At 42.5% G+C, this 14,255-nt stretch overlaps 1 protein-coding gene across 3 annotated transcripts in view; it reads right to left on the bottom strand.

The window, feature by feature from the left end:
* Positions 1-14,255, bottom strand: part of CA5A (carbonic anhydrase 5A) — a 39,749-nt gene that overhangs the window by 10,800 nt on the left and 14,694 nt on the right. For 2 of the 3 annotated variants that reach the window (XR_012717242.1, XM_075282134.1), the window contains exon 1: positions 4,590-4,952. The exons of the other annotated variant lie outside the window; for it this stretch is intronic. Coding sequence is in view for 1 of the 2 variants with exons in the window: in XM_075282134.1 (XP_075138235.1) it covers positions 4,590-4,737 (148 nt within the window). In the remaining variant the exon portion in view is untranslated. Of the gene's footprint in view, positions 1-4,589; positions 4,953-14,255 lie in introns of those variants that run through there. 3 annotated transcript variants of the gene reach the window in all.

Here is a 14,255-nt window from a genome sequence, read left to right as displayed (position 1 = left end):
TATTTGGACATTACAAAAATACTCCATTATAATCTTGCACTATGGTAGATGTAGACTCTTGTCTAGACTGGATACAATGTAACAAACCCTCAGCTTTGAGAATCATTAGGTCAGGAAGAATCTAAAATATCCAATAGCAAGCAGATATATTAAAAATAAAGAAGAAATTGAAACTGTGTGAATACAATATTTACACTTTATTGAAATAAAACCAAGGAACAGATATAGACAGTAAAAGGCTGGACAAAGTAGCCAAGAACCCACCATGTGTCACCAGGTTTGTTTCCCCCCCCCCCTCCCCTCATCAAATGTGGAATGGTCACACTGAACCCGAAATAAACCTGGATCTCCAGAAATATTTCCATTATGAAACCATGGCACATAACCCAGTATAATAAACATCTTGTTTACAAGAGAAGCCGAAAGCCCCTATGGATTATCTCAGCACCCATCCCTTGTGTGACATAACTAAGTACAAGGAGGCTTTTACAGGATCACTTAAAGACAGACAAGACTTTAGGCACAATCCTGCAATGATTTCTGGTGAATGATCAATATAAGCTGGACTGAGTCAAAACAAGGTAAAAGGACAAGCACACAAACATAAGATATCTCAGCAGAGAAGATTATGTAAAATATGCACCAGCCCCTACCAGGCATAAGCCCAACGCCTTACTACTGTCACCTGGGTCTTTAGTTCTTACATGATTTTCACACAAATACTTAAGCAATTTCATTCCACACTAATGACCTGCCGCCTCCATTAGAAGAATGCAGGCACTATTTACAGCAGGTCTTAGGCCTTATTCACACAACAGTGAAAAATGGCTATGCAACAGCCATTTTGAATGCAAAATAGATGACATTCAGCCATCAAAAACAAGAAAAGGGAATGGATGCAAAATGGCTATAACTAGACGTCCATGTTCGTTTTTAACGGAAGATAGATCTGTCAAACTGCACTGTCCTGTCCTAGCCTTATTCTGCTTATACACTAGAAAGACCTTCAACATAATGTAAAACATCTACACCCTGTATGCCACAGTCCAGGCACAGAGAAATTGTTGTACACGCACATGAAAAAAATGGATACAGCAACACTGACTTAGTACGCAGCCATGTGATGTGGCGCTGGCTGCTGGTGTGTTCAGTGAAACATTTATTTAGTGGTACTAGTTAGTGGCCATGTAGATCTGCAGGTTACTAGGTGGCTAGAAACAAGTACCAGGCAATAGTCAATGAATCACCATGTTCAGTGACAGCACCAGTGGCCATTATGTAGCCAGTGCCACATTGTTAGGTGGCAACCAAAGAACGTCACATTATCCTGCTACTCCTTGACTAATGTAGGTAAATGCAGTTGCATTGCCACCCTGAGGATGCTGAAATAGTGAAATCCAGCAGGGCTTGACCTTCTGCAACTAAACATCACAGCATCCTTGGGATCACAACGCAACTGCATTTACTTACACATACGATGGAGTCGGAGGGCAACATGACGATCTTTGATGGCCAAAAATCGCTGTGTAGCCCTAGCCGTAAAAATTGGCATTAAGACTAATGAAACTTCACCTGCAGGAACAGTATCTGGGGATACACTGTAACAACAGCTAGAGGATTTTACATAGTGTCATCAGGAAATAAGTCCCTAATAAACAGTTTACTCTTTAACTTACAGAAAACAGACAAGAACTTCCTTCGCTTCCTATTAACACTTTAATCTTATTTTTCTAAGAATAAATATGTGCTTCTTTGGTCCTGACAGGGTTAAATACACTAGTGTGGCCTTATCTGAGTGTAGATTTACCTGTCACCATAGGGCTGTACTGTACGCTGATTACACAATAGAATCCCTTCCAGGAAAAATTTACCACGTACAGGTTGTTCTCTGTGGAGTTTTAGTAGCATGTGAACATTGGGGAGGAGTGTGTGTGTGTGCACGTGCAAGTGTGTGTGCAAGGGAGGGGGGATATTAGGATTTATGTTGCAGTAAAATGATTAACTGATGTGTAGGCAGGTCAAAATGTCTCGGTAGATAAAGTAATTTGAACCAGGTAGAGATAATGTAGTCCCAAAAATCATATTGTCAGTGGAATAATCTGAGGAATAATGGTATATTCCGGATGTATGCGCTCACTAATTGCCGGGTACCACATCTTCTTGCTATTGCTTTAAATGTGGAAGTGCAGGTGCCTTCAGGAACTTAAAGGAGTTGCCCAAAAAGTGGACAAATTACAGAGGAGCCGGAAGGGTGTAATATAAAAAAAAATACTCACCTGCCTCTGGTATCCGTCACGGTCAGTTCAGGCACTTATCATGCCTTCACCACAATAAGTCCTGTATCACACTTGACCACTGTGGCCATATGTGAGTGATGTCATGAGGTTCTTTCAAGTTGCATGCGGTGCAGGACTTTCATTGGCGAAGGAACAGCGCACGCCTAAATAGACAACAGCGGGAGAAACCAGAGCACCAAGGATATGTAGGTATTGATAGCTATTGAAGTACCAGGCTGTGGATTTTATGCCTATTTAATAAAATTTGAACACATTGTCCTCAATTGGGTGCTGAAATGTTTTCATTTCCATGATGTGGAGTGAGCAATAAAACAGCATGTCACAATGGCAGCTGTATTATGACTGAAGAGATTTACACAACCAGATGAGGAAGTAAAAGTGAAGAACACAGGTGAAAGTTCAGTTCAGGATAATTCTGCAACATAACTAGAAAACACTGCAGAAAAAAAATGCAGCATTTTTTATTGCGTTTTTGCTGCTTTTTTTCTTTCCCCTATTATGTCTATAGGGAAAATGCTTGCGATTCTGCTGCAAGAAAAAAAAAACATGCTGTGTTGTTCCACAACGTGTGAATGAGATAAAAGCAAAATCTTATCCACTTTGCTGATACTAGGTCATCAGTATGGAGCTGGACAACCCCCTTAGGCTAAAGTTCCACGTTGTGGAAACGCAGTGATTTTTGTTGAAGATTTTGCTGCGTTTTTTCGAGTGGACTTAACAGAAGGGAAATGTCTAAGGGCTCGTTCACATCTGCGCCCGGGTCTCTGTTCTGCAGGTTTCCGTTTCCTGCACAAAACAGGGCAGGAGACGGAAACTTGCCGGCATCTTTCAAACCCATTCATTTGAATGGGTTTGAAAAGTGTCAGGCCGTGAGCACCAGTGAGCGTTTTATGCTCTCCGCGGCGAAACTGTTTTTTTTTTTTTTAACTGGACACAGAGTTGGACATGCAGTACTCTGTGTCCTGTTTAAAAAAAAAAAACGGTTTCGCCGCGGAGAGCTCAAAACGCTCATTGGCACTCACGGAGTGCCGAACGCTGGTTCCATTCCTTTTCAAGACATTCCTGATTTTGGCTCAAAAAACGCAGCAAAATCTGCCACAAAAAAAAACAAAAAAAAAAACGCAGCATTTCCACAACGTGCCTAAGGGCCTGAGTCACATCTGCGTCAGCATTCTGTTCGGAGAGTACATTACATTAGAGAACACATTACAAAGTAGTTTGCTAAGAAACCACACAGACCCCATAGACTATAATGCGGGCCGTGTGTTTTCCGCACAAATCATGCGGAAAGAAAAGTACTGCAAGTAGCACTTTTCTCTCCGCATGATTTGTGCGTAGACCATTTGGAAAGCACACGGACCCCATTATAGTCTATGGCTGTGTGGTTTCTTAGCAAACCACTTTTCAAAGCATTCGGTATTCCATTCGGGTGGCCCCCAAGTGGACTCCCAGAACTGAATACTGAACACGGATGTGAACCAGACCTTAGCCTTAAACAAGATGAAAGTAAGCTTCTGTGTTTGTATAACATTAATGCAAATGATAACAGATACAAATGTTCTTTCTGTTTCAGTCATTCAGTAAATATTTCAATCTGTTCTTCTGATACTGTAAAGGATTAGAACAACAGACTACAAATAGCAGGATTACTTTTGGCATCAAACTCGATTTTACCAGTTCGGATTGGTAATAATGTTCCTTAAGGAGATGACTAGCAACATGTTACAATTCAATATATCACAATTTAACTTTGTAGGTATAGAAAATCACCAATGATCCTTTTTGGCTTTATGCACTGACACTGAACAGTTATCTATAGAAACAATCTAATCTTCAGGTTAGCCGGCAGTTCCCAATCATACTGAAATCTTACATCTGTGGTAGGCGATTACTTCAACCCCACTAATCATTTGTAGCCTGATCCGAAACATGGTTACTACCACTGAACAGCAACAAACCAAAACATAACCCTGCTTTTTTTGAGGTGACTTATATTAGTGCATTACATGACATCCATTTAGGGTGCATTCACATGGTGCAGATGAGTGCAGTTAAGACTGCATCATAAAACAAACTGCATGCACTTGATATTGAATAAACAGCAAAATTACACAACTGCATCAATACTACATGCAGATGTTGGTGCAGTTGTTAGTGCCAAGCAGAGATAATCTACTATCAGATAGTCTCGTCTACCATAACGACCAGTGCCTATCCCGTGTCAGAACCGATCCAACCTGTCCCCACCCGGTAGCATTGCCTGCACACCACTACATGGCAGCTGTCACTCACAGTCCACATTTCTTAGCTTGTAGGAGCAGGCAGAAATATTACACGCCCTGGAGGGCACCATGCTGGGGGGGTTCAGCCTGACGACTCGCCCCATTTGGCCGGGGAACAGCAGTGGTAAGAGGAGCCTCCTGCAGCCTTGCGTCACCATGTCAGCGGTGCTCGGGTCACTGAAGCCTCAGCTCTGCCAACCACCAGAAAAAACAACAACACCTGAGGCCACGCCCCGATTTGCCCATCACAGCTCACGCCCCTCCCAGCAACATCCAACCAAGGGTACCTAGCCAATCACAGTGAGGCAGGGAGATTCATCGCATGGAACGCAGGCTTCCGGGTTTACCCTATTGTAGCCAATCAGCTGCTGCGTTTCTCCTCCTCCCCACGTGTCACGTGTATAGCTGTACGCAGCGTATTCTCGGGAGTGGTCGTTGGGGATCAGGGGGGAGTGAAAAGTTTTATAAATAGCCAGTATTTTGCTTGATGTCAGTGAATAGGAAAATTCTTCTCGATATCCAGCAGTTGAAAATATCTCACGATAAATTTCTGCCTAAACAGGTGTAGTGCTGGACTTAAAGGGATACTATCCTTGAAACTTTTTTTTTTCTCACTAACAGAATAGCCTTAAGAAAGGCTATTCTTCTCCTACCTTTCGATGTCTTCTTCGCGCCATTCGCTTGAATTCCCAACTTTTGTCGGTATGCAAATGAGTTCTCTTGCAGCACTGGAGGCAGGCCCAGCGCGCAAACAGCACTGGGGGCGTCCCCAATGCTGCGAGAGAACTCTCTCCAGTGCCTCCTCCATCTTCTTCAGCAACGGCCTCTTCACGCGTCTTTTTCCGGGGAGGGGGTCAAAATTCAACGCATGCGCAAGTTGGGTCTGCCAGCAGTCGCTTACGCAAGCAGGCGCAGTACGCTCTATACTCCGACTTCACATGCGGGCGGCCATGTTTTGTGGCTACTTACGCGAGCAGGCGCAGTACGCTCCTGTAGTTATATAGAGTACAGAGCGTACTGCGCCTGCTCGCGTAAGCGGCCACAATAAGAAGGCCGCCCGCATGTGAAGTCGGAGTACAGAGCGTACTGCGCCTGCTCGCGTAAGCGGCTGCTGGCAGAGCTGACTTGTGCATACATTGAATTTTGAAGGATGGTTGTCCCGCAGGAGGAAGAGTGGAAGGAAGAGGTAAGTATATAATGGGGTCAGCGGTTGAGCTGAGTAAGTAGGGAAGGGCCAGTAGTTGTGAGCTGGATAGTTAGAGAGACAGGGAGGGGGTGTATGGGAAGGAGTAAGAGAGGAAGGAGGAAAGTAAGAAGAGGCTCTGCACAAGGCACTGCAGACAATTTAGGTGAATACAGCAGATAAAACATTTAGTTACTTACAGGTGATGTCTCTGACTGTAATCATTCAACTTTCCTGTCTCTTCCATCTGGACTGCCAAGACCTTACAGCTGTGACTTGTCTCTGTTCAGTTTGTAACATAGACATCTTTAGTGCTGCACTTTTACAGGCACGAAACCCTCATTGTCCTCACCTACACAAAAGCCCCCATCATGCTGCTACCCCCATAAAATATATAATATAACAATAATACCTCTAGTGCACCTTATGATTCAAGTTTGCAATAAAATACGAAAAATGGACAGTAGAAATCGGAAATGGGTGATTTGGAGCAACGAGACATAAAAAATAGACTAGGCTCTGATGGGTGCAAATGGGTTTGGAAGAAGCAAGGGGGGTAATTAAGAAATTGAAGGAACGGTCAAGTTTGGTGTAGGAAGTCGCATGATATGGGGTTGTTTCACCGCCAAAGGTGTTGGACACTTGACCAAGATCGATGGTGGTCTCTATACTGAGTTATATGTGAGTAACCTACAAGACAAATTACTTAGTACACTCAAATACTATGGGTATGAAAAGGAGGAAATAGTTTTCCAGCAGGAGAATGAACTGAAGTATATGTCGAGATTAGCAAAGAAATTGACAATGACAATGAAGTAGAAGTGCTGGATTGGCCCCCACTGTCTCCTGACCTCAACCCAATTGAACACTTGGTAGAGTTGAAGAAAAAGCTGTATTCATACCCAAGTGAGTCAACCATTATGCACCAACATTAGGAATGTGTAGAAGAGACCTGAGATCAGATTTCATTTGAGACATGTGTCAATCTGATCGTGAGCATGCCCAAAAGGATTCAGACAGTATTGGAAGCAAAAGGTGGATTTGCAAAATACTAACAAAATAATAAATTAAAATTTAGATTTTTAAGAGCAAAACAGTAACAAAGTAGTTACAGAGCAAGAATTTTACATTAAAACTAGCAATTTTTTTCAACACAACCATTTTCAAAAAAATCAGCATGGTTTTAGTGGAGTTGGTGTAGCTATACACATTAACCTTTAGCTGGCTGAAAAGGGGGTGATTTTGGTCATTGTGACCAACAAACAATTGAAAAAAACTTTCTCCTGCTAAAAGAAAATTAAATGTGTTGGAATTGTGGCCTATGGTTGTATTTCATGCCAATCATTTGCCCTTTCGCACCAACTCTGTAATTTTTCTTTTTACATTATAATGCTGCTATATAGTGCTGATATTACAGGCCCCATACAGAAAAGGCCCCCCATTACAGACTCCCACAGAGTATGGGCTCATTTTACAGGCACCCATACAGTAAGGGTCCCTGCTATAGGCTCCATACCAGATGGGCCCATGTTATAGGCCCCCATACAGGAGGGGCCCTGTTATAAGCCTCCACACTACATAGTACTCCCCCAAAGGTACTTTAGATTGCTACTTCCTGGATTACTCCTGCAGGTAACAGTTGATTTACAGCTTAGGCTTTCAGGGGACACTGCATATGGTGCCCTGATGTGTCAGGATGCAATGTCTGGGACATGATATGCAGCGCCACCTGGAGGCCTAAGCGGAGGTGGACAAGAGTGGGGTTTAGGTAAGTGAAAATTGTCTGTTGCCTGCTGGTGTAATCCTGTAGTTGATGGCCAATTTGGCGGCGTGGTTCCCCTAGCGTCACAGGTCCAATAGCAGTCGTTATGGCAGTAGTTATGTCCCTGGGTAATTCTATAGTTTCCCAATACGTCCCTGTTATTCAGCCTTAGAGTCCCATTTTCATGTAAATTTACATTTTTCACATAGAAATGCAGAGAAAAGTGTTTTCAGGGTATGTCTTAGCTTGCCTGGCTTTTTGCATTAGGTCTAGATTCCAGGGCAAAGCACATTTCCCTCATTTCCATATGAATAAAATGGCTCTTTACATGAATATGAAGCTCCACAGCTGAATAACAGATACATATTGGAAAGTGTAGACTCACCTCTAAAAAGTACTAGGATTAGGTTTAAAACCAATTTACTGCTGGCAGAATCCCTTAAAAGATAAGACAAATTTAATAGCTTGGCCGTTTCTTCATCTTCCTCCACCATTACACCCAGATTACTTTTAGTTTTTAGAGATTGTTATTATTAATGTAGTTGTTTTCACTCAATTTTTCACTGTAATAGCCTTTAAAGCCTTCTTCCAGTATTAACTTATCATACATGAATAGTGCATTTAAATATACGAAACTTTCTAATATCTCCTTCACCCCTCATATTGAATCACTCGCACGCTCATGTCACCTCCACCTCAAAAACATCTCCAGAATATGCCCTTTCCTTACCAGAGATATATTAAAGACACTTATTGTCTCTCTGATTCATTCTCGCCTTGACTACTGTAACTCCTTACTAATCGGTCTTCCCCTCACTAAACTCTCCCCTCTACAATCTATTCTGAATGCAGCGGCCAGGCTCATCTATCAGTCTAGACGCTACAGCGATGCCTCGGGTCTGTGCCAGTCACTACATTGGCTGCCTATTCAATATAGAATAAAATATAAAGTTATCACTCTCATCCACAAGGCTCTCCACAATGCTGCACCTCTCTACATTTCCTCCCTCATCTCTGTCTAATGCCCAACCTGTGTTCTCCGTTCTCTCAATGACCTAACACTTACATCCTCTATTATCAGAACTTCCCACGCTCGTATACAAGACTTCTCCTGAGTTGCACCACTTCTCTGGAATGCTCTACCCCGGACAATCAGATTAACTCCCAATTTCTACAATTTCAAACGCAAACTAAAGACACATCTTTTCAGACAGCCCTATCACAATTCTTAATGTAAACCCTTCCATACTATAATTAGAATCCCCAAAATTTAACCCTCCTCTGTCCCTGCTCCCACATTACCCCACATGATATGATGCCATTTCAGGCTAACTTTATATGTCCAAGCTCCATCCACATGTTAAAGGACACGACAGGAGACGGCTCATAAAGTTTTACGGTTGTGTAATGACAGTCACCTCTATTACAACATTGTCTGACCTCTGTATAAGCAATGCCACCCCTGCTACTTCTTGTGTCACCCCCTCTGCCTCATACATTGTAAGCTCTTGCGAGCAGGGCCCTCAGTCCCATTGTGTGAAATGACGTTCTTTGTAATGTATCTTTCTGTCTGTATTTGAACCCTACAAATTGTACAGTGCTGCGGGATATGGTGGCGCAATATAAATAAAATGTATTATTAATAATAATAATAATAATATCTTTGTTTCCTTTCCCACTTCTTAGGCTGTCTTCCTTCTCTTTACCTTTCATCAGACTGTTTGTTTATATAGGATCCCATCCCTGTATCCAGCTCAAAGACAGAACTCTATGGAGAGGGAAGAGGAGACCGTTTCCAGATGATAATTGATTTATTGCCTCATTCTGTGCAGAGAAGTGTCTTATGTGGAAGGTACAGCAGTGTCATAAGAGCTCTCTGTCACAGTGTAACGGAGTGTACCTATAGTACTTCTGTGTATGTCTTCTCCAACAATCTGACTCCCCTCACCATAGACTCATATGTATAAAGTAATCAAGCCTGAAAAGTGAAAGGAAGGAAACATATTTATTTAAAGGGGTATTCTCAACCCAAAGCTCATACTCAGACTTGTAACATAAGCTAACCAAAGTGTTTTACCCAATACATTGCTTTATCTATCTCGCCTCATTTATCAGTTACAGCTAAATCTTTCTTTACAGCTTGTTGTCTGGTTGTAAATCCGTAGACAACTGTGCCATTTACAACAAGCATGAGCACTGTGCTGCTATCAGCGGAATACTATGAAGTGAAGTGGAGATGACAAAAGAGCGCAGCTGAACGCCTGAAATGAAAAGAGCCCTTTAATAAGATATATTACAAAGCTTCTTATATTCACCTTTACTATTCATTGATGCAAAGTTATTTATAACTAAATATACACATCACTAGTTTTATTACTGTAGTGGTTATTAGGGAGAAACCACCATGAGATATACAGGCATTTCTTAGACCATGTATGTCCTGCATTAATATGAAAATAAGCCTCCTTGGTGTCTCTAATAAGACATATTACCCCTTCTCACCCATATTTGATCATGTGGAGAAATAGGGGTCATCCAGATGTGACATAACAGCACTATACGCATATGCTTTTTTAAAAAATTATTTTCATGCAATTTATAATTCCACCAGTAGAGGGAAGCATAACACTGTACCTTCATTAACATAAACTATTTATTACTGATGTCATACATCCTAACAATGCGCTCTCACACACATAAATGGTGAAATTCTGTTAGTTACATTGTACTAGATTATTCACTAAGCAGCATTAGCCTCTAAACACTAGAGACAGTCTAGATGCTGATGGGACAAAATTGACATTTTCCTAAGAGTTATAACTGGTTCTGTCAAGACAACCTCTTTATATGTTTTATTAGGACACCATTGCAGCCGTTCCTCTGCTCAGGACCACACTTGATCAGCAAGAAAAGAGAGCAACTACACATGAGCAACTACTGCTCTGGTGGCCATCAGCTATCTATGTATTTTATAACATATACCGCCTATCATCTGTATGAGCCGATATTTTATTACCAAATTATCACAGCACTCTATATATGGAGCTGTTATTTGCTCACCCTGTGTTGATAATATTTGAGCAGTCCATTGGGGTGCATGGTGCCTCATGGACCTCATTATTACTGTACGTGACCTACTGTCCCATGTCCCAAATAAACGTGTCATTATACTCTTCAAAATTGAGTGAGAGATCCTTTTCCTAATGGTGCCACCAAGTGACCTCATAGATATAAGAAACAGTATAGCAGAATGGGCTTTGGGGCCCATCAAATCTCTTTAGGGATCCATAGTTACTGGCTATACCCTTTGGGGTTCTATAAAGAGGACCTTTCACCTCCTGGGGCGCATGTGGTGAAATACCCCGCGAGAAAGCCGACTTGGGGGCCACACGGTGGCTCAGTGGTTAGCACTGCAGCCTTGCAGCGCTGGAGTCTTGGTGTTCAAATCCCGCCATGGGCAAAAAGCCATCTGCAAGGAGTTTGTATGTTCTCCCCGTGTTTGCATGGATTTCCATCCCATATTCCAAAAAAAAGACATACTGATAGAGAAAAATGTACATTGTGAGCTCTATGTGGGGCTCACAATCTACATAAAAAAAAAAAAAAAAAAAAAAAAAGCCGAATTCAGCGCACTGTCGGTTTTCCTGTTCTGTGCCCCTGGTGAAGAGCTATCAATGCCGGTACCGTAGCTCTTCCCTGACAGAAGGGCATTTCTGACATTCAGTCAGGAACACCCTTCCTCACAGTAGCGTCTATTGCGCTGTATTGTGAGACGGGGCATTCCTTACCGCCCAGCGATGACGCTGAGCGGTGAGGAACACCCCCTAGTACTCGTCTGTAGACGAGTACTATCAGGAGTAGGGGAGGGGGCGTTTCTCACTGCTCAGCGTCATCACTGGGCAGTAAGGAATGCCCCGTCTCACAGTACAGGGGAATCTGTCACAAGGTAAATGCAGTATAATTTCCCTGCTATCTGCCTCTAGGAACTTTACTACACATGTGCAGTGAAAGGTACTCACTAGTGCCTGGCTTCAGATGCTGGGAAGAGAAAGAATTGTCTGTCAACAGTACAGGGGGCAGCACTGGTTGGGTTTAAGGGCAGAAAGGCAGGGGTGAAACTGTGGCCTCAACAAACTAGCAAACATACTTATTGCATTTGCAACTAATTAGGATACTGCAAAAAAAATATTTTTTTTAATTCAAAATGGAGCTATTATTCCACAATCAAAAGGTATGAGGAGGCCTAACACATTATACACTACAAAGTAGAGGGCCATTATGCAGTACAATGTATAACGCCCTCTTTACAGGTCCCCACAGAGTATTAACCCCTTTTTTGTCCCCCACAGTATAACGCCCCCTTTACTAAACTTCAAATAGTAAAGTGCCCATTTACTAGTCCCCACACAGTATAATGCCTACTTTACTCTTCACTTTCAAGGATCAGAGGTGACTATTATATGTACCAAACCAATTTTGTCCCCCCAAAAGAAAATATTAAAATTTAACTTTTATTGATAAACTAAAATTGCTCAAAAATTCAGTGTATTCCCTATAAAAGAGAGCACCAAACCCAAAATACACCTCAATAGTGCTAACTGGCAAAGTACCCCAATTGTAGTTTTAGAGTCTCAGTACTAAACCATAAAAAGCGCTATGGGGTTACTACTGCTGCTAAAGATAACCAGCAGCTCTTAAACACCTTTTGACAGCAGTCAGGACACCTAGTCCAAGGGAAATTGCCTCAAATAGTTATTTAAAGACAACACTCCCTTTCTGTTGTTCTGCTGTCCCTAGGTTCAAAGGGCACCTGACCGGTAAATGGAGTTGCTGACTCGATAATTAACAGCTATTCACTCCTAACGGTACAAGAAGTCTAGTCTCTACGCGTTTAGTTTCCTACAAAACTCATCAGGAGACTTCACGATCCCTGCCTATTAAGTTCAGGTTCAAGTTCTAACACCTAGATATCGGTGTGCGGTCATAACCGCAGTTCGCGGGACCCTTGTGGTGGGTGCCGCTACTTTCATAAGGTCTGACCATAAGTTTATGAAAGTAGCGGCACCCACCACAAGGGTCCCACGAACTGCGGTTATGACCGCACACCGATATCTAGGTGTTAGAACTTGAACCTGAACTTAATAGGCAGGGATCGTGAAGTCTCCTGATGAGTTTTGTAGGAAACGAAACGCGTAGAGACTAGACTTCTTGTACCGTTAGGAGTGAATAGCTGTTAATTATCGAGTCAGCAACTCCATTTACCGGTCAGGTGCCCTTTGAACCTAGGGACAGCAGAACAACAGAAAGGGAGTGTTGTCTTTAAATAACTATTTGAGGCAATTTCCCATGGACTAGGTGTCCTGACTGCTGTCAAAAGGTGTTTAAGAGCTGCTGGTTATCTTTAGCAGCAGTAGTAACCCCGTAGCGCTTTTTATGGTTTAGTACTGAGACTCTAAAACTACAATTGGGGTACTTTGCCAGTTAGCACTATTGAGGTGTATTTTGGGTTTGGTGCTCTCTTTTCTAGGGAATACACTGAATTTTAGAGCAATTTTAGTTTATCAATAAAAGTTAAATTTTAATATTTTCTTTTGGGGGGACAAAATTGGTTTGCTACTTTACTCTTCCCCTCACATTATATTGTCCCCTTTACTGAGCCCCAAATTGTACTCTTTACTAGTTCCCACACAGTATATTTCCCTCTTCACCGACTCCCACACAGTATATTGTCCATTTGTAGGCCCCTACTCAGTATATTGCTCTCTTATTTTTTGACCCCCACACAGTATACTGCCCCCTTTTTGGCCCCTTCACAATGATATGTCAGTCTTAGATTTGATCTGAGTTTTCCAAAAGTTTCATGCTTGGACCAAACTTAAAACCTTTTCAGTTCATCACCCACAAAGCACTATTATATTCTGGGGTCTCCTCAGCCCAGGGGGTAGGGTAAAATAAATAAAAAAAATTATACTCACCTTGTCTCATCGCACCTAGACATCTTTGCGGCATTCAATGTTATTGTCAGGCTACCGTCTGGGGTCACTGCTGGGGCCTGTGATTGGGCCATGTGACCAAGGGACCACTTGATGCCCAGGAGAGGGGAATATAACAGTTCGTTATTTTTACTCACCTACTCTTTTGCCACAGAGCTACTGATTTTTTTATTTCAACATGTAGCAGCTGATATTTTACTCCCTGCTCTCCACTCCTGTCATCCAACCTATGCTTGCAACAACCGTGGTACTGAATGATACTAGCACTACTAGGGAAACAGGGTAGGTAAGCTATCCCTAGCGCTACGATGGCTGACTAGGCCCTGCCTGAGGGTGTTGGTCAGATGTTCCCTAGCTAAGCTCGGCCCCGACAACTACAGGCTCTCTAAACACGAAGTCCTAACAGACAGGTAGGATAAGAGCTGAAAGAGGCTAGGGACTGGTAAACTAAAGGCAGTCACCTCCTAGCGAAAGGATAAGTGCAGCTGCAAACAGTACCAACTAGGATGGGACATGCTGGAGAACTAACAGGCGCAGCACAACCACTAAACACACAACAGGAATTGAGGAGAGGAAGAGTGGAGTAGTGAGGAAAGGTATAACAGGACAGGGGCAAAACAAACCTGAAACCCAAAACAGAAACTCACTAATACCAGACAGTGACAGGCAGCAAGAAATGCAGGACAGGGGTTGAGTAGGAATGTATGAGGGTAAAACAGACTGTCACACAGAACAAAA

Source organism: Leptodactylus fuscus, chromosome 7 (assembly GCF_031893055.1).
Source record: "Leptodactylus fuscus isolate aLepFus1 chromosome 7, aLepFus1.hap2, whole genome shotgun sequence".
Classification (NCBI taxonomy): domain Eukaryota; kingdom Metazoa; phylum Chordata; class Amphibia; order Anura; family Leptodactylidae; genus Leptodactylus; species Leptodactylus fuscus.
The sequence above is the reverse complement of the archived record's forward strand: the minus strand, read 5'-3'. Positions and strand labels throughout refer to the sequence as shown.